Below are 23,026 nucleotides of genomic sequence, written 5' to 3'. Positions count from 1 at the left end.
CTACTCTAAACCAGAAACTACACTAAACATGGGAGGGTCCCATCAGGGATAGTTTTCCCAGGATGATACCCCAAGAAATTTTTAGTGCCAATACATCCAAAAATGCGCCCCCCTTCAGGAACATCACAGAAATTTGCTTATTCCAAGAATCTCTTTGTTCTGCATTGGAGTTTCCTCTGTATTAAGCTGTCAAATGGGGTTGCAGGCTGAGGGGGGGGCACATTTCCGAATCGCACCAAAACTTTCAGAGGTCCTCATCAGTGAGACCGGGCCCTGATAGATACCCCCCCCCCAGGTTTGGTGAAGTTTGGTTCAGGGGGGCCAAAGTTATGGACCCTCAAAACTGTAGCCCCCATCTCCTATTAGCTCCCATTGGAAACAATGGGGGATGGGGCACCCCCTTTGGGAGTCCATAACTTTGGACACCTTGAACCAAACCTCACCAAACTGGGGGAGTAGCATAAGGACAGTCACCTGATGATATGCTGAAATTCTGGTGCTGATATGTCTAAAAATGCACACCCTGCAGGCACCAATGTCCTGGTGCAAAAAAAATTTGGTCGTGGTGGAGTGGCCGCCCATGGGGGGGGGGGCATCCAACAGGTTTTGCCCAGGGCTACAGTTTGCCCAGGGCTGCCTCATTATGCCCCTGGTTTTAATGCAGTAGAACTTTTGTTCAGAAAAGAGTAAAGTCAGCAGCAGCTCGGTGAGCACCAGGCAAGGCGTAAGGCCAAGCCTGGCAAAAGAACCCTGAACACAGAAAAATACAGACTTCTTATAGTAAATTTTAGTATATAGTAAATTTTACATCATGGGTTGAATTATACAATAATAATACAGGGCCATCAAGGGCCATCAAGGGCCATTAAGGTTCTTTCTCCGAGACATCTGGGTCTTATCTTTGATCAGGAAACACCTCCAGATAGTTGTCCTTGTGATAACGCAGATGTTTGCCTGCTGGCTCAGATGCATATTCAACTTGACGTTCTGCCTGTATTTAGCTGTTAATGGATATTCCTAAATTTACAGTTTGGAGAGGCTTTCAGTATGATGTAAGTCAACTTCTCTGTTTAATATTTGATAGGCTACGCAATTCGGGACTCCTAATATGGAATCAAAGCATAACAACATTTACAAACTACTTAATTACTTGTGTGTGTGCTGAACAGGAAGGAAGAAGATTTTGGTTATGAAATAGATTAGTTCTTTTGAGTGAACTTTTGAGTGAGCAAAGGAGAGGGGATTCTCAAGGGACATTCTCATTAGGTTTGTTTGGAAGTCAGTGAGAGATGCTATTCTTCATGCTCATTATGAGAATAAACTAAAAGTGAAAGATAAAGAAATTTTCCTAAAAAAGGAAATGCTGGCTAATGTTCTGAGGGAAATACAAATTTTAACTGATGTTCTTATAGGAATAGTATTTATTTTTGTTGAGAAATGCCAGAGGACATCTCCCTTATGTTTAAAAGAAGTAGGAAAAAATTAAGTTGTGCAAAGGGCTAAATAATTTTTGTCAAAGTATAAAGATTAAAAATATTGACATAAATAAGGATCTAATTAATAAAAGTCTATTTTATCTTTTATCTCTTTTATTTTCTTTAAATTTGAAAATTTATAGAATTTTATGTTAGATGTGCCACTATTGTTGTTATATTTTTGTCTTAATCTTTTTAAAGTTCTGTCTTTGTCTTTGTTCTTTTTGGTTGTTTTGTTGAAGAAATAAAAAAAGATTTAAAAAAATAAAAAAATCATATATAAGCGGGATTGAAGGCATATCTTTCATTATCACTCATACACACCCAGTTTTTAAGTAATTAACTTCACTCTCCTCCCCCATAAATGGGATTAAGTCTACAGAGTTTCAAAGCATCTGACAGTAATCCACTAAGAATGTGAGAGTGGATGATTGCAATGAGTGAAACCAAAGAATGCTTATTCCCAGCAACTAGGAGAAACTCTCCAGGTTCTGCATATCAGTAGTAGATATGCAATCAGTATGTATGTATGATAAAAACTGGCCTGGAATACTTAGTAGGTTTTATTTATCAACAGCATCTACAGTCCTAAGGTTGCACCATTTGTAGATAACATCCAGCTCTTATTGTACTTAAAAAGTTTAAAGCCGGACAATGAAATTCTGTGTGAATATGAGTATTTTTTAATATTAATTTTTCACATGGCTGTTTTCAGATACTCTTCTAATTCCATAATTCTATGTACATATCTACAGCAGCAGTGGCGTAGGAGGTTAAGAGCTTGTGTATCTAATCTGGAGGAACTGGGTTTGATTCCCAGCTCTGCCACCTGAGCTGTGGAGGCTTATCTGGGGAATTCAGATTAGCCTGTACACTCCCACACATGGCAGCTGGGTGACCTTGGGCTAGTCACAGCTTCTCAGAGCTCTCTCAGCTTCACCTACCTCACAGGGTGTTTGTTGTGAGGGGGGAAGGGCAAGGTGATTGTTAGCCCCTTTGAGTCTCCTGCAGGAGAGAAAGGGGGGATATAAATCCAAACTCTTCTTCTATCTTCCTTGAAACTATTGTGATGCTTTCTCTGTAGTAAGTTCTGGGCGCACTACTGCAAATGTTCAAACACTTTGTTTTGATTCTTTGACCTACATTTAACAAAAAGCAAACTCCTGTAAGATTGGCCGAAGTTCAGCTTGATTTATGTTGAGTAACACTATTGAGTAATATTGAACAAAGAGCTAGCTGTGCAGCCTTCAGATTATTATGTCAGCAGCTGCCAGTAGTGGCACTTTAAGATGCACAGAACAGTCAATGCTGAGAGGGAAATATTTCAGTGTGTATTCCAGGCACGCCAAGCACGATGTGGAACTTACATCCCTCATGGTCCTGGTTATCTGGAGATTTCTGTCAGTTTTTCTACCTAATCAGTTCCATTGTTCTCACATATGTGATTCTAAAAGCCATCCAGCTATTTAAGAAAAGACAAGAAATGGTCAAGACATTAAGGAATTTCCCTGGACCTCCCCCTCATTGGTTGTATGGACATGCGAAGATGGTAAGGAATCTGCTTTTCTGGACAAAGTCTCTATTTTTCTTTGCAAAATTGAGTTACTATACTGATGAAGAAAGGAAGCAAACCTAAGTTGGTCTAACCTGGTAAGCTCAATTTTATTCATTGACATTTACTTCCAGAAAAGAGTTCTTAGGATTGTAGTTTAACAGTGCAGTTCTGAGGAGGGATGAAATCTTCAGGAAGTGGCATGACCTTGGTGCCAGTGTGAATACCACTTATGCCAGCATAAAGGGCATCTATGCCAGAATAAAGGGCACTTAGGTGTGTTAAGGAGCTGCATGGCAGCACAATACCTGGGCACCAATGCAGCCATGACACCAACACTCCTTCAGTGCAGAAGCCCACGCAGTGTGACAGAGGTGGTCCTGAGGATGGAGACAGCATTAGTGACAAGAGAGCCCTCATTTGTTGGTGCCAACTTACACCAGCGAAATTAGTGGTGCAGCCCATGGAGCTCATTATACCACTTTCATTGATTATGCCACTTGCAGTGTCACTTTTTCTTTCTGGGCCATGGCACAGCAGACCTCTGAAGGGGCAGTACGGCTGTGCCATCCTTGTGTAAATGAGCTGTAGGTAATGAATCAGACAATTATAGTAAAACTGGGCAATTGTAATTTGGTTCTTCGTTTTCTTCTTCGTTTGTTAAATGACTTTTTAAAGTGTATCCCATGATATGTGAATTGGTCACTTACCTGTAACTGAAGTTTTTCAAATGACCGTCTGTGCAGTTAAACTGTGGGCACAGAGTGTGATTCTGGAATCTTTTACAGCTAACTTTTTAAGCAATAGCCTTGTAGTCCCAAACAGAAGTTGTTAGTAGACACGCTTAGCAGTTGGAATCATGCCTTCCCGCTCAGTTCTTCTTTAGAATGGAGCAACAGTCTACAGTTTTTCCTGTAGTATAAAAGGGCCATGGGTAATGTGATTGCTCATATGTGATCATGAGAAAAAGCATTCAGCACTGCTGTGACAAATAATATTTCTGCTCTAGACCTGAAATCCAAGTCATGGTAACTAAGAAAGGTGGTACAGTTCTGAAATAAGGTGGTACAGTTTTTGATCCTGCAAAAAAGAAGCAATTGAATAAAGTACAACCCTAGTAGAAAAAGAGTTTGGATTTATACCTCCCTTTCTCTCTTGTAAGGAGATTCAAAGGGGCTTACACACTCCTTTCCCTTCTTCTCCCCACAACAGACACCTTTTGAAGTAGGTGGGGCTGAGAGACAAATCTGGTTCACCAGATAAGAGTCTATCACTCCTGTGGAGGAGTGGAGAATCAAACCCATTTCTGCAGATTAGAATTCACCTGCTCTTAACCACTACACCATGCTTGCTCTCAGTTTGTGCACAAACTCATAATGGAGCCTAATGACTGCTATGTCTCCTCCTCCTCCTTGAATGTTGCTCCTGGGGAATCCTCAGGAACAGCACAAAAGGGAGAATTGAAGGACTGCCACAGCAAGGGGCAACAACTGTAGAAACTACATTCCCTCTTGCTTGTGCAGATTGTTTTTATTATTATTAGTTTTCATGGAATCCAACACTCTGACCATTCTGACTGCCCTTGTGACATAGAAATAAAGTGGGCGGCATCCTGAAAAATGCAGTTTGGGAGAATGGAGGCATTTTGTAGATATTTAAGGAGCGTTGTGCTCTAACTACCTCTCCCCCCTTTCCCAACTATGCTATTGCTGTGGCAGATGAAAGAGAAGGCTTGGCTGTGAATCCCTGAGCATGTATACAGGAAGCTTCTGCTTACCGAGCACAGAACTAGGATCTCTCTCTGAGTTAAATGCTACCAAATCACTCCCAACTCATGAAAACTCTGTGAATTAATGGCTTCCAAAATGTCGTAATATTAACAGTCTTGCTCTGGTCTTGCAAACTGAGGGCCATGGGTTCTTTTATTGAGTCAATCTGTTTCAAGTTGGGCCTTCCTCTTTTCCTGCTACCTTCAACTTTTCCCAGTGACTCTTGTCTTTCCATAATGTGACCTAAGTATGATAGCCTTAGCTAAGTCGTTTCAGGTTCTAGGGTGAGTTAAGGCTTGATTCAATATAGAACCCATTCGTCTTTTTGGTGGTTCACAGTATCGATAAAACTCTCCTCCAAAACTACATTTCAAAGGAATCAACTGTCTTTGATCGGCATTCTTTATTATCCAACTTTCACAAGTTATTTGCTTTCTGTTATTTATTTATTTATTTATTTATTTATTTATTTATTTATTTATTTATTTATTTATTTATTTATTTATTTATTTATTTATTTATTTATTTATATACCACCCTCCCCCAAGGGGCTCAGTAACCAGTAATCTTTAACCAGTAATCATTTCAAGTCTCTTTACAATCTTCTACCAGTAATGTGGTATCATCTGCATATCTTGGATTGTTAAGAGTTCCTTCCACCAGTTTTCAATCTATCTTCAACTAAATCTAATCCAACTTTTCCCATGATGTGTTCTGCATATAGATTGAAAAAATTGGGAGATAAAATACTTCCTTGTCTGGCATGTTAGCTAATCAGAAACCATTCTGTCTGGTCTACACAGGTATTGGATCATGTAACTTATTCTAATAATTGACCAGCCTTTAACCACAGTAGTTTTCACATAAGGAGGAGATTGTGAGATTTCCCCATTATTGGTACAGCTGCTGAGAACGTGCAGCAGCAACAGGGCTTGCACATGGCCTGGAAGCTGTACTTAGACTAGGGTTCTCTCACTCCTCCAAGGAATCTCCTTGAGTCTCAGATATCTCTAAATCAGGGTAGCACCCCCAGTGAACCACATTGCTAGTGGCTGGATGGCCTTTACAGCAGACACCTCCAACAACTGCTCTTTCCTTGAAGCTTTATAGTTTTCTATCTCCCCTACAGTCTTCATCCCTGGAGCCCACCTCTTACACTAGTCCTTCCTGAGCTTTTAGCTCTGCTGGCACTCTCCTCACCTCTTCTGCTCCTGTGGAGGAGTGCTGCTGGGCCAAGTGGGTGGGCTGGCTGGCAAGCAGGGAAAATCCCAATCTACAAGATCAGTTCTCCTCCCATAAATTACTCTTGAATGGCTTTTGCTCTATTCTAGCAGGGCAAACTGAGGGGTACTCTGCCAGTCTGCTAAAATGGTAAGATCAAAAACTCATTGTGGCACAAGTGCATTCTCTTGGTTGTGTCCTTCTCCTTGTAGAATGGATCACCTGAGATCAGTAAGGGTCCTATGTTTCTGTCTTCCTGCAAACTATATAAAACAAAATGGTTCAAGGTATCACTTTTATAAAGGGAGTGGGTCTGTGAATGATACCTGTCTGTCCTACTCTCTTTGCTTTGTTTTGTGCTTATGCATACAACTTATACTTATGCATACAATTTATACCCATTTTTACACATTTTTATATATTTATACCCAATTTATACATTCCATTTTACACATTTTATATACAGTAATCATATGCAGTGTGAGAAACCTGTCCTAGGGACAGTCCCAGCCCTGGCGCCTCTATCCTGTCACGTAATGCGGTCGTTTGTGTGGAATCATATGTTTAAAGTTATTTTTCGACGTTCCTTGAAATTCAGAATGAACCGAACGATGTACCATCCAGAGATCACTTCTGATGTGATGCCACCCAACTTAGGACAGCAGAGCCTGAGAAAGAGGACTCCTCATTGGTGCTCCCATCTCCTATTGTTGGAAGCTAACAGGAGATATTTGGGCCACCCACTTGGAGGACCAACTTGTTCTCTTGGAACATAATCTCTCTCACTGGGGAACTTGGTGGGCATCATATGAATACAATAGATATACTTAAAACTGGTGTCACTAGCTTTAAAAAAATACACCCCTTCCAGGCACCCCAAGGAATTTGCCTAAGATCTTTGTTTCTAGTGACTTTGCTCCATTGTAGCCAATGGGGAATTTCTGAGTGTGGCAGGTTGCACATTTTGAAGATAGAGGCACCAGACTTTCAGGGTGGCTCTAGGAGGCCTCCTGGTAATGGTATCCAGGGTTTGGGAGACCTTGCTCTGGGGATTCAATTTTATGGGCCCCCCAAAAGGCTTTTTTTGTTTCCCTGCTCCTCCACAGGAAAGCCTGTGGGCTGAGTTTTCCCAGAACTTCAACTTCCCCTCCACCTAGAAGTAAAGTTTCACTAAGATTGGATGTTATTACTCAAGGCCTCTTGGAGCCACCTTGAAAGTCTGCTGGAGCCTCTATCTTCAAAAAAATGTGCAGCCTGTCTCAGAAATTCCCATTAGCTACAATGGAGCAAAGTCACTGCAAAAAACAAAGAATCTTGGGCAATTTCTTTAAAAAAGCCTGGAAGGGATGTATTTTTAAAGCTAGTGACACCAAAAAATTTCAGGGTATCATCTGTTAACTATTTCTGAGGATGCCACCTGATTGGTGTTCAGACCTCAGTTATGGTCCCTCACTGGGTAGCCCCATCTCAGTCAGCTCCTACTGAAACAGTGGGATGGGGGCATTCCATTTGGGCGTCCATAACCCTGCTACCCCTGAACCAAACATCGCTAAATCCTAGGCATCATCAGGGCAGTCTCTGGATGATGCCCTGAAATCATGGTGCCGCTTAGCTTTAAAATGCAAGGCCCCTGCAGGCTGAAAAAACACCAAAATACCCCTAAAACCTAAATAATGCTTTGTATTCCATTTGTTAATTCTGTGGATCTTATCAGACAATTTTTGTCTGCATGTGACTTAGACTTCTGCTCCAGATTCCAGGCTGAATTGCTATTTGTTTCATCTGAATTTCCAACCTCAAACGTGATGTTGTTTCAGGGTGAGAAAATCCAAATTCCCCAAACAGCATCACTCTCAATTTTGTTGTAAGCTGACCCTTGATTCTCCCTTTCAGTTTTCAGAAAAAGCCAGATATCTGAGTTCCTAGCTTAAAACACCAGTGAAAGTGATTCCACTGGAGGTGTTTTTAGAGAGATGATGCTGACATTTGTTTGGTAAAATGTTTGCTGGGGTGATTTGTGAGATTTTACATGCTTAATACACCCACTTGCACTGGCTTCGGAGTTGTTTCTGTGGGCTAACAACCCAATTCTTCATAGGGTTGTTGTGATTAGGAAATTAGGAAAAAGTTGTAGTAGAGAGCTATGTATGTTCTGATGGGAGTGGGAGGTGATTTCAGAGTTGGCACAGCAATCATTGTTTTACCAAGTGGTGGGCAGGTGGCTGGCTCATACACTGGGCTCGGTGGGCTTAAACTCACTTTGTCCTCGGAACTTCCTTAGCCTAGGCAGGCTGATCACTGCTTTTAATATTTTACAAGCCATTTCCTGCCTTTCAGGATCCTCAAGGACTTAAGAGCTTGTCTTGGGATGGTAGTATCAAGGAGGCATGATTTACAAGCATCTCCCAATGACCCAGGCTCACAATGCCTATACCCGGCACTGCCCAGAAAAATGAAGGAAGCTGTATATTTTGACTCTTTTTTTTGGGAAATCCCTTTTCCAAGGCACAGAAGTATTTATACAACAGATGAGATGGGATAGGACAGACTTAGATGGAAGGCAAATATGCAGGAGAAAAAAAATATGCACAACTTCAACTTAAGTTTTAGAATTCATTTTTTTTTTGGCACTGGCATAGATCATAATTAGGCTTTTAAAATTTCTGTTTCAATTGCTTAGATTTTGTAGAGGTTTATATTCAGATGGTACAGTTGGTTACTGATGTTTTTGGCTTATGGATCATTGCAGACCTTGGGTCCTAACAGGTTGGTACTGTATCACAGTATACTCACACAGCCCTGACTCAGTTACATATTCAAAATAGACATAAATCTCTCTTTTGAAGTAAAACATTAAGCAAAACCCTAATACACCAAACAGAATCCACCTAGTGTGTATAATCCCACACTAACTGGGTAAGGAATTCTTCCTCAGAAGATCTATTCCTATCCTTGTTTATATGTATGGCAACTCGTCTCTCCTCTTCCACCTCAACCTTTACCCCTCAATAAATAACCAGTTCTCCTTGTTTGGGTATTATTTGCTTTATCAGCTCAGACTGACACAATACAAACCAGATTGCTCACATTGACGGAAATATATACTTGGAGTAAATATGTTTAGACATCCAGTTAAGGCAATTAGATGTTCCCTCATAGGAATCAGAATCCAAAAGCATTCTCCTCTCTCTCCGAGTCACCCAGATGATACATCAATCAGACTGCAGGTTAGTATATGCAAACCAGGTCATTCCCTGTTCCTAAGGAGTTTATTCCTCACTCTGAAATGTAAACAACATGTTTAGAGACAGACCTGCACTTTCAGACTGTCTTTTTACTGGACAGTCTGTCACAGCAGACTTTAAAGTAAATAAATAAAATCCAGTACCTCCCTAAATATCTTGTCCCGTCTTTGTAAAATTTATTATTATTATTATTATTATTATTATTGAAATAAATTTTAACACAAACATTTCATTACAATAACAATAAAATAACACATGAAATTGCAAGAACACCACAAATCTATACATATAAACTTAGCAGTAATTCTTAACTCAATGAGATGATTATAATATATATATTATTATTTCATATATAAACTGTTAGTAAACCATGGATAAAACATGAACACCCTCTTCTTTCTTCATATAATGTACCCATTCATCCCAATTCCCTTCATATGTTTCAAAAGGTAAGTTTCTAATTTGATGACTCATTCTATCAAGCACATAAAAGCTTTGAACTGTTTGGATCCATTCACCAAATTTGGGTAAATCGTTAGATTTCCATTTCTTGGCCAGAATTATTTTCGCCACCATCAGCATATGAAATAAAATATGCATGTGTGATTTCAAATTACAATCATTAGCAAATGATGGCTCTAATAGATAGTTGGTAGGATTTAGTGGAAAATCACATTTAATGAACTTTTCAATTCTATTACCTATTTCTCACCAATATTCCTTTATTTTGGTGCAATACCACCACACATTTTCAAAAGTTCCAACCTCTTCCCCACATTTCCAGCAGAAAGATGAAGATGAAGCATTCATATACACCCCAACTACAGTTAAAAATGAACAGGAAAACAACCCACCAATAATTACTACTGATCACTCAATCCCATAAACCAAATCATGTCTGAACCAATGAATTAAAGTATAATATAATGGTAGGATCTACAGATGATTACACACTGCAAGTCTACCCTTCCTATATGATGCTTCAATAACTTTATTTAGAACCCTTCATATAAACATAAGATAGCAGTAATAAAAATGAAATATCTTCTAAACATGATCCTAGAATTTGGATCCAAAAATCCACACAATGGGGCCATAGGAGCCCTGTAGTTTGCAGAAAATTCCCAAAGCAATAAGAACCCCAAATAAGCAGACAATGATAACTGAGATCTCATGACATGTTGCGGAACCATGGTTGGAACTGTAGTGTAACTTAACAGCTGATGCCACAGAGACTGGCCTAGGCAATTCTGCCATGATTGCAGCTTGGAAAAAAGCAGCAGGGGAAAAAAAGAAAGTTGTGAGTGGTGAATGGTGAATGGGAAACGTGTGGAAATTGGAAAAGGCTGAGAAGAGAGACAAGAGTGATCCAGTCTACAGGGTGAGATTTTCCTCACCTACAATTATCATGGGTTCCCTGTTATTTATTTATTTATTTATTTGTGTGTGTGTTTAAAACTAAATAACTGACAAGTACAGTTGAGTGAATACTTTAAAAATTGACTCTGTGACTAGTGAATAAGATGTGAGCCAGAAGAAGAGTTGGTTTTTACATCCTGCTTTCTCTAGCTTTAAGGAGTCTCAAAGTGGCTTATAATTACCTTTGTTCCCCTCCCCACAACAGTCACCTTCTGAGGCAGATGGAGCTGAGGGAGTTTGAAGAGAACTGTGACTAAAAAGGCTTCATGTGCAGGTTCTCCAGATTTGACTGCATACTTTATTTTCTTCTTTGTCTGTAAATTTTGTTTTTCTTTTATCAAATTTAAAAATAATTAAAAAAACTTTAAATCAGATTAGATTCCACTGCTCTTACTTACTACACAACAGTGGCTAAACCAGCTAGTTTTCAAGTTTTCCCTATGTTCCACTGATCCTGATAAAAATATTTTTTATTAATTAAAAATATTTCCATACCATTTAACCAAATAAAATTCACCATTGGTTACATAATGTATGCACTACCAACAAGGATCAGATTTCACACAGATTTGAATACTTTACAATAGATTTTAATATACCCAGTTTTGCCAGGGTTAATAATTAATTCTTCTATTTTATAAAGCCCTGATTGTTTTGAAAAGGGACAGGGAAATATCTACAATATGTAATGACTATTTACCTTTAAATTCTAAATGTAGATCAAACCTGGGGAAGATGTGAAAAATCTAGTAAAATGGACAAAAGAGTTTCCACGAAGCTTCCCTATTTACTTTGGACCTTTCATGATCTTCTTGTGTATCAACCATCCTGAGCATGCCAAAATGGTGTACAGCAGAGGCGGTAAGAATTTTGCTTCTTACATCCTATTGATCATAGGATGTAACTTACATTAAGTACATAGTCCAGTCATAAATGCTTGCTTTAGCATATATGCCAGTAGCCTCAGAGTAACATCCCTGCAATACCTGTGAATTGTCATAATCGGTTATGTTAGGTTGGCACAGAAGTCAGTGTTAGTCATTCAACAGATCTTGATCTGTGTCTTCATGTCGAGCCCACCCTTAATCCTTCCTAAAGCAAGTTTTAGAAAAAGTGTGTTGCCACCAGAAACGCATCCTAATTAGTTCTACTGTGACGACTATTCCAGATGAAGAAGTGTTGTTTTGTTGCCAATGCCTGAAGAATCTCTATAGCCTCCTCAAGGCAATATGATCAAAATTTTCCATAGGATACGTAGGTTAAGTTACTCTACTTGTTATGGCTCTGCTGTGCAGCAACAGGAAAACTTTTTCTAGTGATCCTTCCATAGTTAGCACAAGATGTCCAGACCTTCAGAGTACAAGATACTCAGGCCTTCAGAACTTGTTTGTAAGAAAGAGCAAGTACAAATTTATCTCACTGTTACTCTTTGGCTAACTTTTTTGGATGACATGGGTTACAAGAAACTTACTTAAAACCTGGATAATTTTTATAGCAATTTTATTGAACCATCTAATAGCCACCTTTTTTTGAATGAATATTCCTTTTTAAAATGTTCTCCATAATTCTTTAAGAGTGAGTTTTTACAATGGAACTATGTAATAAATGTCTTAAACCAGCATGGTTAAGAGCAGGTAGACTCCAACCTGAAGAACCAGTTTTGATTCCCCACTCCTCCACATGAGTGACAGACTTTTTATCTGGTGAATTGGATTTGTTTCATGCGGATTTGTTCATGCGAACTGTCCCAGAGAGGCTGGGTCGGCGTCATCTACGCCGACCCGACCCCTTCGGCCGCCGTGTGGAAACAGCCAAAGTGTTTGTAAAGATGTAGGTTAAAAACTTTAAAAATGCATGCATATTATTTCTTTACTTAATTTACATCACCTTATGCTGAAACCATTTTTATCCTCTTTCTTGTGCTATCCAGATCCTAAAAGTCTTATCACTTACAACTTCTTAGTTCCCTGGATTGGTATGTATGTTTCGCTTTTCATTCCCTGGTTCATGTTAAGCAATTTCTCTTTTAAAGATGCCATATTTGCATTTCCAGAATATAATTATATCTTTCAGCATTCAAAATATAGCTACATTCTGCACATAATGAGGGTAACTTCTTATGAGTGAACCTGTTTCTCCCTCTCCCCCTGAGCACATGAGAAGCTTACCTATTCACGAAACAGCAGCAAATGCTGCAGCTTTTTTGCACAGAGACACCTTTTTTTTCCTTCTCAGGGTGCATTTGTACTTATGGAGGCCTCTGGGAACCTCTGTGGCCACACAGTGGATCATTAAACAGACTGTCTGCCAGCACTTAGAAGAGAATGCTGTGATCACTAAAAGTCAGCATGGTGATCTTCCTTACTTCAGGGAAATATAATAGGAGGGAATATTGATAATAAGGAAAGAAGCAGTTCTATTTACAAGTATGAAGTTATTTTCAAAGTTTAGCACAGATGGTATTCAGTTGATAAGACTTCACTTGGCTGCAAAATTCTTAATGCCTCAAAATATAATAGACTTTCAATATGTTTCACAGATTTAATCCAAGCTATCACTCAGAGGTTCACATGGTAACTCTATCAACTGTAAACTGTTTGAAAAGGAGTATTCTCCCAACTCACTTTCCCTTTTCTTGCTGTTTCCTGTTCTCTATAAATTTAAAGAAATGCTTATTGTTTGGCCTGATGCTTTTCACAGTCTGCTTATAAAATTCTTTCTCATGCCTAGGTATGCCTTGAGTTCCACACCAGGGGTCACCATAAATCAGATGTGACTTGATAGTGATATATGTATATGTGATTGTGTGTGTGTGTGTGTATCTCACATGTTCATCCTCTTAGACTGTGATGTGATCTTGAACTTTTTCATATGGATCCTAACCATCTATTTTCTTCACTTCTCTTTCATGTTTTTGTCTCATAGGAAGAGGGTTGCTAGTCCTGAATGGGCCAAAGTGGCAGCAACATCGGAAGCTGCTGACTCCAGGATTCCACTATGAGATCCTGAAGCCATATGTGGCTCTAATGGCAGATTCAGTCAAAGTGATGCTGGTAAGAGGTATCATTAGTATTTTTTCAAAGCATTCAAAACAGGACTTGCAAGGAATTTACAATACTGAAAATTATGGATACTATCCTACTATTAACACAACTAGATGAAAGCTAAAGTTATTCAAAGGGTAGTGACAAAAATCAGAAAAAGACCAACTACAGTGGTTTTAAGTTTATGAGGAGAGCTTGTCCTGCTTAGCTAAGAGGAGGGGAAATGGTGTAAATGGAATATTACAGAATTATATACCTGGAGGAGGACATTTGTTTAAACTCTTTTTTTTCCAAAGGCAAACTCTTAAATTCACCATAGTTAGGCCATGATTTCAGAGTACAATATGTTGACATACAATTTGTGTGTGTGTGTGTGTGTGCGTGCACTGCAATCCAGATGGAGCAGTGCATAGAGGCTGCTAAAGACAGGGGCTTCAGGCAGCATGGAAAGAAAGGAAAGTTTAAATCGCTGTGGCCACCTTTTAGTATTGCCTCTACTGGGAACAATGCCAGATCTTACTTACTTTTTCTGCACAGCATAGAATTAGTAGGGGGCAGTATTTCTAGTCTGAGACCCTTATGCCAGAGGAGGGGGCAAATGGATTGGCATGGTCATCCACCACTCCCACAGCACAATGACCCCACCCATCTGGATTGGTCTGCCAGAAGCGAATTAGGTTAAATTAAAAATATGAGAATTAATGGCTACAAATCTGCTACAAATAGATGTCCATACTAACAATGCCTTTGCTCAAATGTGTGGGCAACTGAGTAAGAAATGGGGTGGGAGAGTTGGCCAGTCAAGGTCTTTCATAATTGTCCATTTTCCTCCTCCCAACTGAAGTATAATAATTCTAGGTCTACTGATAAAGACCAAGAAAGGCTGTGGCTCACTGGAAGAGTGCTTTGCATGCACAAGGTTTTAGGTTCAATCCCTGGGGTCTTCAGTAGGTGATGTGAAAGATCTCTATCAGAGACCACAGGAGAACTGCCATCAGTGTGGTCAGTGCTGACCTTGATGGCCGATGGCCTGATTCACTATAAGGCAACTTAAGTTGTGTTCAGTTGTGACTATCGGAATAAGGAATGACTTGAAGCAACTTTCATATGAAGAGCAACTAAAACATCTTGAATTGTAGTCTAAGTCTTGTCTGAGAACAAACTAAGATCATGTGGTCTTAGGCAGTGGTGGGATTCAAATAATTTAACAACTGGTTGTTTACAAGCACCATTTTAACAACCAGTTCTGCTGAAGTGGTGCGAATCTGCTGAATCCCACCACTGGTCTTAGGGAAAGGCCACACTCACCAGTTTCTCAACACTCTGAACTATAAGGGGATTTCTCTGAATCAGAGGTCGATTCCCCACTTCAAAAATGCAAGTAGATACAAAGCAGTTTGATAAGATTTGGGACCTTTTGAGCACTGTTTCATGGTCCCCACTGCAGCTTCTGCCCCCTTGTTCCCAGAAACGCAGCAGCCACGCAGAAGTCCCCACTGTTGGCAGATCAAACGCGCAATCCGCTCAGGGGGATTGGCTGCTGTGTTGTGCTGGGGCGGGAATTTTTTATTTTCAAACTGACAGATCCACATCTCTGCGAGCATGGGCAGAACGACCCTTTGTGGGAACAAGGAAACGGGCAATTAAAACAAAGCCCTGTTTCCACGTGCCTTTGTGTAGTAGTTTTTAAGTGAATGCAAGGTAGACACAAACACACTCCCCCACCCCACCCCCCACAACTACAAAAAGGTTAAAGTGTCCAGAGGTGGGGATTTATGCCTGAAATCATGAATGTGGCGCAGAAGGGACTGGACTTGCTCCAGCATTTTAAGGGGCTAAAATAAAATGAAAACAACTTGTCCCCGGCTTTGCTTGAACTAGCAACCTCTTGCCCAGCAGCCCAATGCTCAATCAACTGTGCCATAGAGACACCACTGGTTAAAGGCTGGGGGAAATGCAACTTAAGTCTCCCTGCACAAGTAGAAACAGGGAAATGTGCCCTTGTGTATTCATCTTTAAGTGAATGCAAGGTTTACTGCTGCCTTGTGTTGCTATGTATGTCTTTAATCAGAAAACCAGTCCCACGTTGCCTCAGATCCACATGGATCTCTGGTTTGCGAAATTTTTTTTAAAAGGGCTGCGCGCACATCGCGCACAGCCCACTGCATCCTGATTGGATGGGAGGCTCCACGTCACTCGCAAGGGCAGGTAGTTCGAATCTGGATTCACCCAGCCAACTTCCCCACTGCTCCAGATTGCCCACGTGTTTTTTGAAAAGGGCTACTTTCTTCCAGGTTCTAAAATAACATGTGCTGGCGGGGGGGCAGAAACGGGATGAATGCGTGTTTGGCGCTGGTGAAGTGGGGAGTTCTGCTGGAAACCTGGATATTTGGAATGACGAGCACACATCTAATTGTGAGTGGGGAATCTACCAGAATTTCTGTGACTACACAAAGTGCTGCATTTCCACCATGGATTGGCACAGATGTCCTAAAAATGGATGTACTAGAGAAGAAGTTATTCAGGTGTGTGGAGCTGAGAGGAAATGAGAGAGTGGCCCAGTTCCCACTCCATTCAGTCTACACAAAACCTCCATGATCTACTTGGGAAGCTTGTGGGGCTCCCTGTCTCCCAGCCCAGTTCTGCCAAGTGTGCATTCCCCCTTCCCCTTTCCCAAGCAGCCTTTTGCCCTTCCTTGCTCCTGGTGGTTTTTGAGTGGATGACCACATTATTCACATTTATTTGTAGCAGATTTGTAGCCTCATCCCCTGGGCTGGACCTCATTGGTTGGCTCACCATGATGGGTGGTTGCATTCTGCTGGCCTGTGTGGGCTGTTTAGCCCTGGGCTGGGTCCCAGCAGTCCAAGTCAAGGAGTCTTCGTGTTCCCATCTCTCTCTGTCTCTCTGTCTCACACTCTTTATCTCCTTCTCTGGCTCACTTTCTGTCTCACTCTCCCCCCTCTCCCTCCCTTTTCCAACTGCTTTCTCCTTCTCTCTTTCTCTATCTTCCTGCCACCTCTTATTCCTTCCCCCCTACCAGTTCAGCCCCCTGAAGACTCTCCCTGATCTCGCTATTGGGCTGCAGGCCACTTAGGAAAGATTTTTCTTCAGAAAAGATGTTACTTTAGAGGTGTAGTAATGCACTGCTGACCCAGCAGCACCGTGGTAGAACGTTGGCACAATTTAATGACTCTACGGTTCAATGACTTTCACTTTCATCCCCAGATGAGTTACGTCATGAATCCATCTGCTCAGTCACTGGGCGCAGGGACAATGGTCTTGCCCCCCAGGTGAGATTAGCTTAGACGCTTACGCTTCCTCCCGACGCAGCTGTGCGGAGATCATGCATCACATGATGATCTCACCTCCCCCCGCCTCCCGCTGAACTCCTCCTCGCTCTCCCTTCTACATGCCCCCGACAGAATCACAATGTGCTGCGCCAGGAACCAGCACGCGGGAACAGACATCCATCTGTCCTTCATATTCTGCTGTTTTCGGAATACCTCTACCTTTCAGATCGTCCACCATGCCTGTTTTGTCCACACGTGTTCAATTTTGGCTGGCGCGTCCACAAACTGGAATCTCCAACCTAATTCTAAGTCCGCTACCGTTGTTTGAAAGGGGTCCTGAGTATCAGTTCATGATCCGCTTTATCCAGGGACTACACCGCTGCATCGCTTCGTCCTTCTGGATCGGCGCGATTCAGAGAATAATGCGGTCCTAGGACACTTCTCGTCCGGGACGGAAGGCGAGTATGGGAGCTTGCAGAAAAGCAGGGCTTTGGCGACAAGCACGCTGATCAACTGAAAGCGCTAGCTTAAAGCGCAGGTCCCCGTGAAGAGAAGCGGGAGCTGGCGCAAATTCGGTTGATGAGATTGAAGCTCAGTGTCCATGGTGTACCCAGAGGGGACATTGAATCTTTAAGGACTGGGAAAACATCGGGCTTACATTGGTGAGCCTCGCGACGCCGATGTCACTGCTACTCGACGCGGAGACAATGCTATGTCGCCATCAGCCTGCAGACCTACATGGCTCCCCTTTGCTGTAGGTACGCCTCCTTCGGATCTTTCACCTTCAATTTCAACCCGGAATTTTCTATCCGCTAAATTGACTTGTCCTCCTTCTGCCCCCTTTGCTCCTCCGGCCTATCAATTCTCCCGCTCAGTCAGCCTCCTTGCTCCGCCTTCATTTTCCGGCCACCGCGACTCCGCCAGCGCCACAGAATGGCGTTTGAACGCTATTGTCCATCTGCGGTAAAGAACTCAACGGAAGACGCGCTTATTATTCCGCATCGGTGCCCCGTCCACTTCATTGCATCTGGTGGATGGTATAGTTCGGCGGGTTATTTCGAGGCACTCCCGCCTCTCTTTGAGCTAATATCCCACTGAAAGCCTGAAGCTCACGCGCGGACGAGGGAATCAATTAGCCTCGAGACGTTGAAGTAATCACAGGAATCACCTAATGGTTCCGACCCACTGGAACCACCTCGGTGACGCCCTGAGCCCCGTACAATTTGTGATCTGGGAAAGCGAAGCCCGGCCAGCAGTGTATCAACAGGGAGCTCGGCCCGCAGTCCACAGCCGCCGAAACGATGGAACAACTATAAGCTTCGGCCTAACCCTAACGACAGATTGTCCTGTTTGATGCCACCTTTATCGCCTTGAGTGCTCTATAAGGCATTTTATCAAAAGTCCCCAATGCCGGCTTTCGGCCAACCCAGGAGTTTTCTCCACCATCCGGCAAAAGCCCCAAGAGCCCTATGCCGAAATTTTGTGAACAGGCTCCGCGGAAGCCAGAGGTGGTAGATAGCGAAGAGGCTCAAACGCAGGCCTTTACGCGCTTCGCTAAAGAGAACGCTTCCACGGAGTGCCGCGAGAGCAACACAGGCCCGCGCAAAGATCCTGAACTGGTTTATGTTAGCGGTTTACAGGATATCGATCTCCGCCCACCGTTGTTCCCCGCCGCAGCACTCTCCACCGGGCGGGAGGCAGCCCAGGATATCATGAATTCGGCGCAATGACCCGGCCACTCTCCGGCGGGAGTGGGGAGAAGTCTTCGTGGGGCTTACAACCTGATGGAGGAGGTCCTTCCTCAGAAGGTCTTCAAGACCTGCAGCACCAACGCTAGAGAGGTTTTATTGGAGAAGCGACCGTTCGTTGGGAACTTCCAGGCCTGGCGTTTCCCCAGCCCTTTAGTGACTACGGCGGATGAGAAACAGACCCAGACACCGCTGCCCACGCCAAACCGCCTAATTTCGTGGCATTTCACCACGCGGCACTCCAGCCCGTCTCCTTCTTCAAGTTCCCCACGAGGTCCTTGTCGCCCCAACCCAGTATGATGCACTCCCATCCCTACCGGGACTATTGGGCTGGTGTTGCTCAAGGCCTCCGCCACGAGCAGGAGTGCTCATCATTCTCGAGTGACCACCCCGACGTGACGAACCATCTTATCTTCTCTACCCGGGACGAATATCCCGCAGGAGTTGCTCATCGAACCAGCGGCGCGACAAGCTGATCCTTCTGCCCCATGCGTTCCGTTGCCGGTCCCAGGCATTAGTACATAGGCTCCTGTAGCAATATAGAGCAGCCAGCACCACCATCGCAGCAGTGGAAACACCCATCGGAAGTCCCGCCATACTCTGGAGTTTCGCGAGAGGGTGATGAAGTAAGTTCGGTACGACACCGGGCGCCGATGTGACCGCCATCAGGGCAGCCGGTGGCTCGACCAGGGTCGGCATCGAAGTTTGCCCGGCATTACCTGGGGTGGGGAAATGACCACGCAGACGGGGAGCGCCCGGCCCGGCCACGGGTCCACAGCTCCAGGACTGGAGCTGACGACTTCACGGTACGCCCCATCATCTTGGACATCCATGTTAACTTGGGGAAGAGACTCATGAGCCAGGTCAAACGCATTCTTAGTCTGGGATGGATAAATCCATCACACAGATCACTAATCCGGATTGTACTCCTAACTGCCTTCAACTTCCAGAGAAAACTACCCCTCTCTTCCTTTCTCTGTTCAACTGTAGAGGCGGAGGGCCACCACATCCGGTCGCCCCTTGGATATTCTGGGTTCTCCGCTCCTTGAACGGCGCAGTATCTGTTGTGGACGGGCCCCAGTTTAAAAAAGGAGTGTTGCCGCATTCAACCAGCTTACGCTTCCAGTGCAGGTGATGGTGACATAGCACCATCATCACTTCTAAGACGCTATCGAACTCGCCTCCCCTTAAGGAGTGGTTTCAAGGGTTTAATTTAAAGATAATTTTGATCACAAATTTCAAGGCTTACTCCAGCTCTTCCTGCATTAGCCACCAAGGTCACGTAAGTGCAACTCCTCAAAGAAAACCCCTTTCAGGAATTCGCCTCTAATCGCCTGGATTGCTTCATTTCTCCCCTCGATGCACCTATCCCCCAACAAAGCCCCTTTGTGTTGCTGATTACATTGCATACCCACAATCCCCCAGGACCCGCCTCTGTCCCTCTCCTCGAGGCTCGACCTTTCGCCTTGACGCACCTCTCGATGACTTCCAGTCACTCCCTACCCAGGCCGCTTACCTCTGCTCCTCCCTGTCAGCCAATTAAAGAAAGAGGAGTAGGCGGCTCCCCTAGTAGGATTGCACAGCAACCTCTACGCAGGCTGCAAACAAGCCTTTATATTAAACTCTAAACCCCAACCCAAACAAAAACTCGATCTTGATCTTCGGCCACCCGGCTTAGAACCGAAATTGGCGGACTGCCCTCCTATAACCTGGGGAAGGGTGTTTAGTCCTTGAGTCTTACAGGCTCCTGTGATTCCGGACCGCCATGACGGGCTGCCAGCTCCATGGAATATGCCAGGAGGAAACTAACCCCATCCCAGAGATGGAACACATCTTCTGAAGGATTCTATCAGCGTTTCTAACGGAACGCTGGACGCTGACGCTTCTAGATTTGGCGTTCCAAAGACTGATGACTTCCAGAAAATTAGCAACGCCAGCAGCCACGCTGCAGCAAGCAATTCCAGATTACCTCCGGAGAACCTTCTGTGCCGCTTCCTTTATATCATCACCGCCAATCCCGGTTTTGCCACTATCTGTCGCCTTTGTTGTTTCCTACCGATGGTGACCGTCCCTGACGAAGTTTCATCAGATTCAACATCTGGGAGTAGCTGTCGTCAGCTTTGCTAACGCCTCTCATCTTTCTGCTCAAAGAAACCATATCGGTTTCCGCTAAGCTCCTGCCTGCTCCCCGCTTGGTAAAGCCCCGAGACTTCCTAGCTGGAGTCTGCTTTTAAGCCCTTTATGAATGCTTCATCCATCAAGTACTCTATGAGCTTGACTGGGGACCCGCCGCCCAAACCTCCTCCCGGCCGGCGCTTCTCCTTGTCACCAAGACTGTCGCCAATCCCAGTCTAACACCTGCGCTCGCATTCTCCGCGCTGGCGAGACGAGGAACCACCCGCCCATCTACCGGTTCCGCCAACTGGAACTGCACGCGACACCGGTGACATTCTCTCGCAGTTCGGGAACATCTTGCTCCCCGGCGGTTGGTTCTGGGACCTGTTGAGAGAACTTTTCAGCTTATCTCAGCTGGTTTCTTTTCTGTTGGGACCTCTGTTGCCTTTAGTCGCCTCACCATCGCCCTGCTCAGGCTCCACCTCGAGTCTGGATACCAGTCACCGTCCTTGTTGGAGCTTACGCGTTGCCCTCCTCCTCAAGCGAGTTCGCCTCCTCGCGAACTTCTAGTGGGAGTCCCCGACTCGCTTACAATGCTAAGACTATTACGGTTGGCCTGTGCTCCTTATGGTTCATCAACTCTACCTCCATTGCTCTGATGCTCTGGCCTCGAAAGCAGCAGGAACTTCACACACCTCTAGATAATCGTACGCTATTGATTACTTATTGTTATTACATCACCAAGTTGTGAGAATGTACCGCATATGTTGTTTTAATCTTTCTCTGATAACTCCCACTGATTCATAATGAAAGCGTGGAATTGCAAAAGGTTGTATCCAGTCTAAAGTATGATGTATTGTCTAATTGGTGGTCAGCCCTCTGGAGCTGGTTGTCGGGAGGATGGTTGAGTGCCATCACACAGCTCTGCTGCATTGGTTTGATTGGTATGCCTCATCAGTCGGTCTTGTTTCTCGCTCAAATGCTATCTATTATTGCCTGTAACATGTAAGAAGCTCCTTTCGACTTTTCTCCCCGCCCAAACCAAGTTCTAATGTTGCACAGCAGCTCGGTCAACTCACTCAAACAGCTGAGGAGACAAGCCGCCCCCCCCAACGCCTCAGGGCACTGTCCCCCTCTTTCAAAATGTAAAAGGAGATAGAGCAATGACCGCTGACCCAGCAGCACTGCAGAACACCAACCGACTTACGCCTTCTGTCGCACTGGCATCTCCTCTAATTTCAACCTCAGAGTGAGTCACTGCACCAACTATCTGCCTAGTTCACTGGGCGAGGGACAATGGTCTTTGCCCCCAGGTGAGGATTAGGCTTAGACGCCACGCCCTCTCCTGACGCATTGTGTGAGATCATGCATCACATGATGATCTCCATCCTGAACTCCTCCTCGCTCTCCCTTTCTACACGCTCATGGAGTCCACAACAGCAAAGCAGGAACCAGTGCAGCTCACAGGGAACACGGACTCCTCCACATGGCCTCAAGGGCTGCTTAATTCCACCCAGATTATCTCCGCTCTGCCCTGCTTCCGCTTTACCACGCGGTTTACTATGCCGTCACACACTCCCTCTTCGGTCAAGACACTAGTCCACTGTACCTAACCACCTAAACAACACACCCCAGTCTCTGCCCCGTGGGATTCCTGGCACACAAGCCTCCCTCTCCCACTCATCCAGCAAATCCGGGTTGGCCACACTGCCACTGGATCTGGTCCTCCCTAAGACTGGTGTTGTTGTAAGCTTGTGGTCAGGAGGGATGGACTTTTGTCTCTATCAAGGAGGTTTTCCCTCAAACACACCTCAGAGTGGCGAGGTCACTCTCCACCAGACTCAGGGCTTTCCCTTGAGTGTCTCTGATTAGCTTCCTCAGCTACAGAGTACTCTGTCTGACTCCTGTCAGACCACCAGCAGTGACAGATCTCGGCTTGATCTGCTCACTCTGCCCAAAATACACTCCTAAAGGCCTTTGATTCAGCAAGAGAAACCTTAAAGAACCCTAAAGAGCTAGCAGTAAAGAGCCAAAAGGCAAAGAACCCTCAGCACTCTGGCTGACTCTATTTATATTCTTGCCATTTTTTCTCTAGCCAATCGGGGCTGGCCAGGGCTTAACCCCTTCAGGGCAGACTTTCACCCTGGA

General features: G+C 43.9%; 1 protein-coding gene across 1 annotated transcript in view; it reads left to right on the top strand.

The window, feature by feature from the left end:
* The first annotated feature begins 2,795 nt into the window (after positions 1-2,795).
* The window catches only part of LOC125433529 (cytochrome P450 4B1-like), a 57,610-nt gene continuing 37,379 nt past the window's right edge, over positions 2,796-23,026 (top strand). The window contains exons 1-4 of the mRNA XM_048498112.1: positions 2,796-3,024; positions 11,401-11,542; positions 12,612-12,656; positions 13,607-13,734. Coding sequence (XP_048354069.1) covers positions 2,830-3,024; positions 11,401-11,542; positions 12,612-12,656; positions 13,607-13,734 — 510 coding nt within the window. The 5' untranslated portion in view covers positions 2,796-2,829. The remainder of the gene's footprint in view (positions 3,025-11,400; positions 11,543-12,611; positions 12,657-13,606; positions 13,735-23,026) is intronic.

The sequence above is a fragment of the Sphaerodactylus townsendi genome, linkage group LG05 (genome assembly GCF_021028975.2).
Source record: "Sphaerodactylus townsendi isolate TG3544 linkage group LG05, MPM_Stown_v2.3, whole genome shotgun sequence".
Classification (NCBI taxonomy): Eukaryota; Metazoa; Chordata; class Lepidosauria; order Squamata; family Sphaerodactylidae; genus Sphaerodactylus; species Sphaerodactylus townsendi.
Note: the sequence above shows the minus strand (reverse complement) of the source record. Positions and strands in the feature narration are given on the sequence as shown.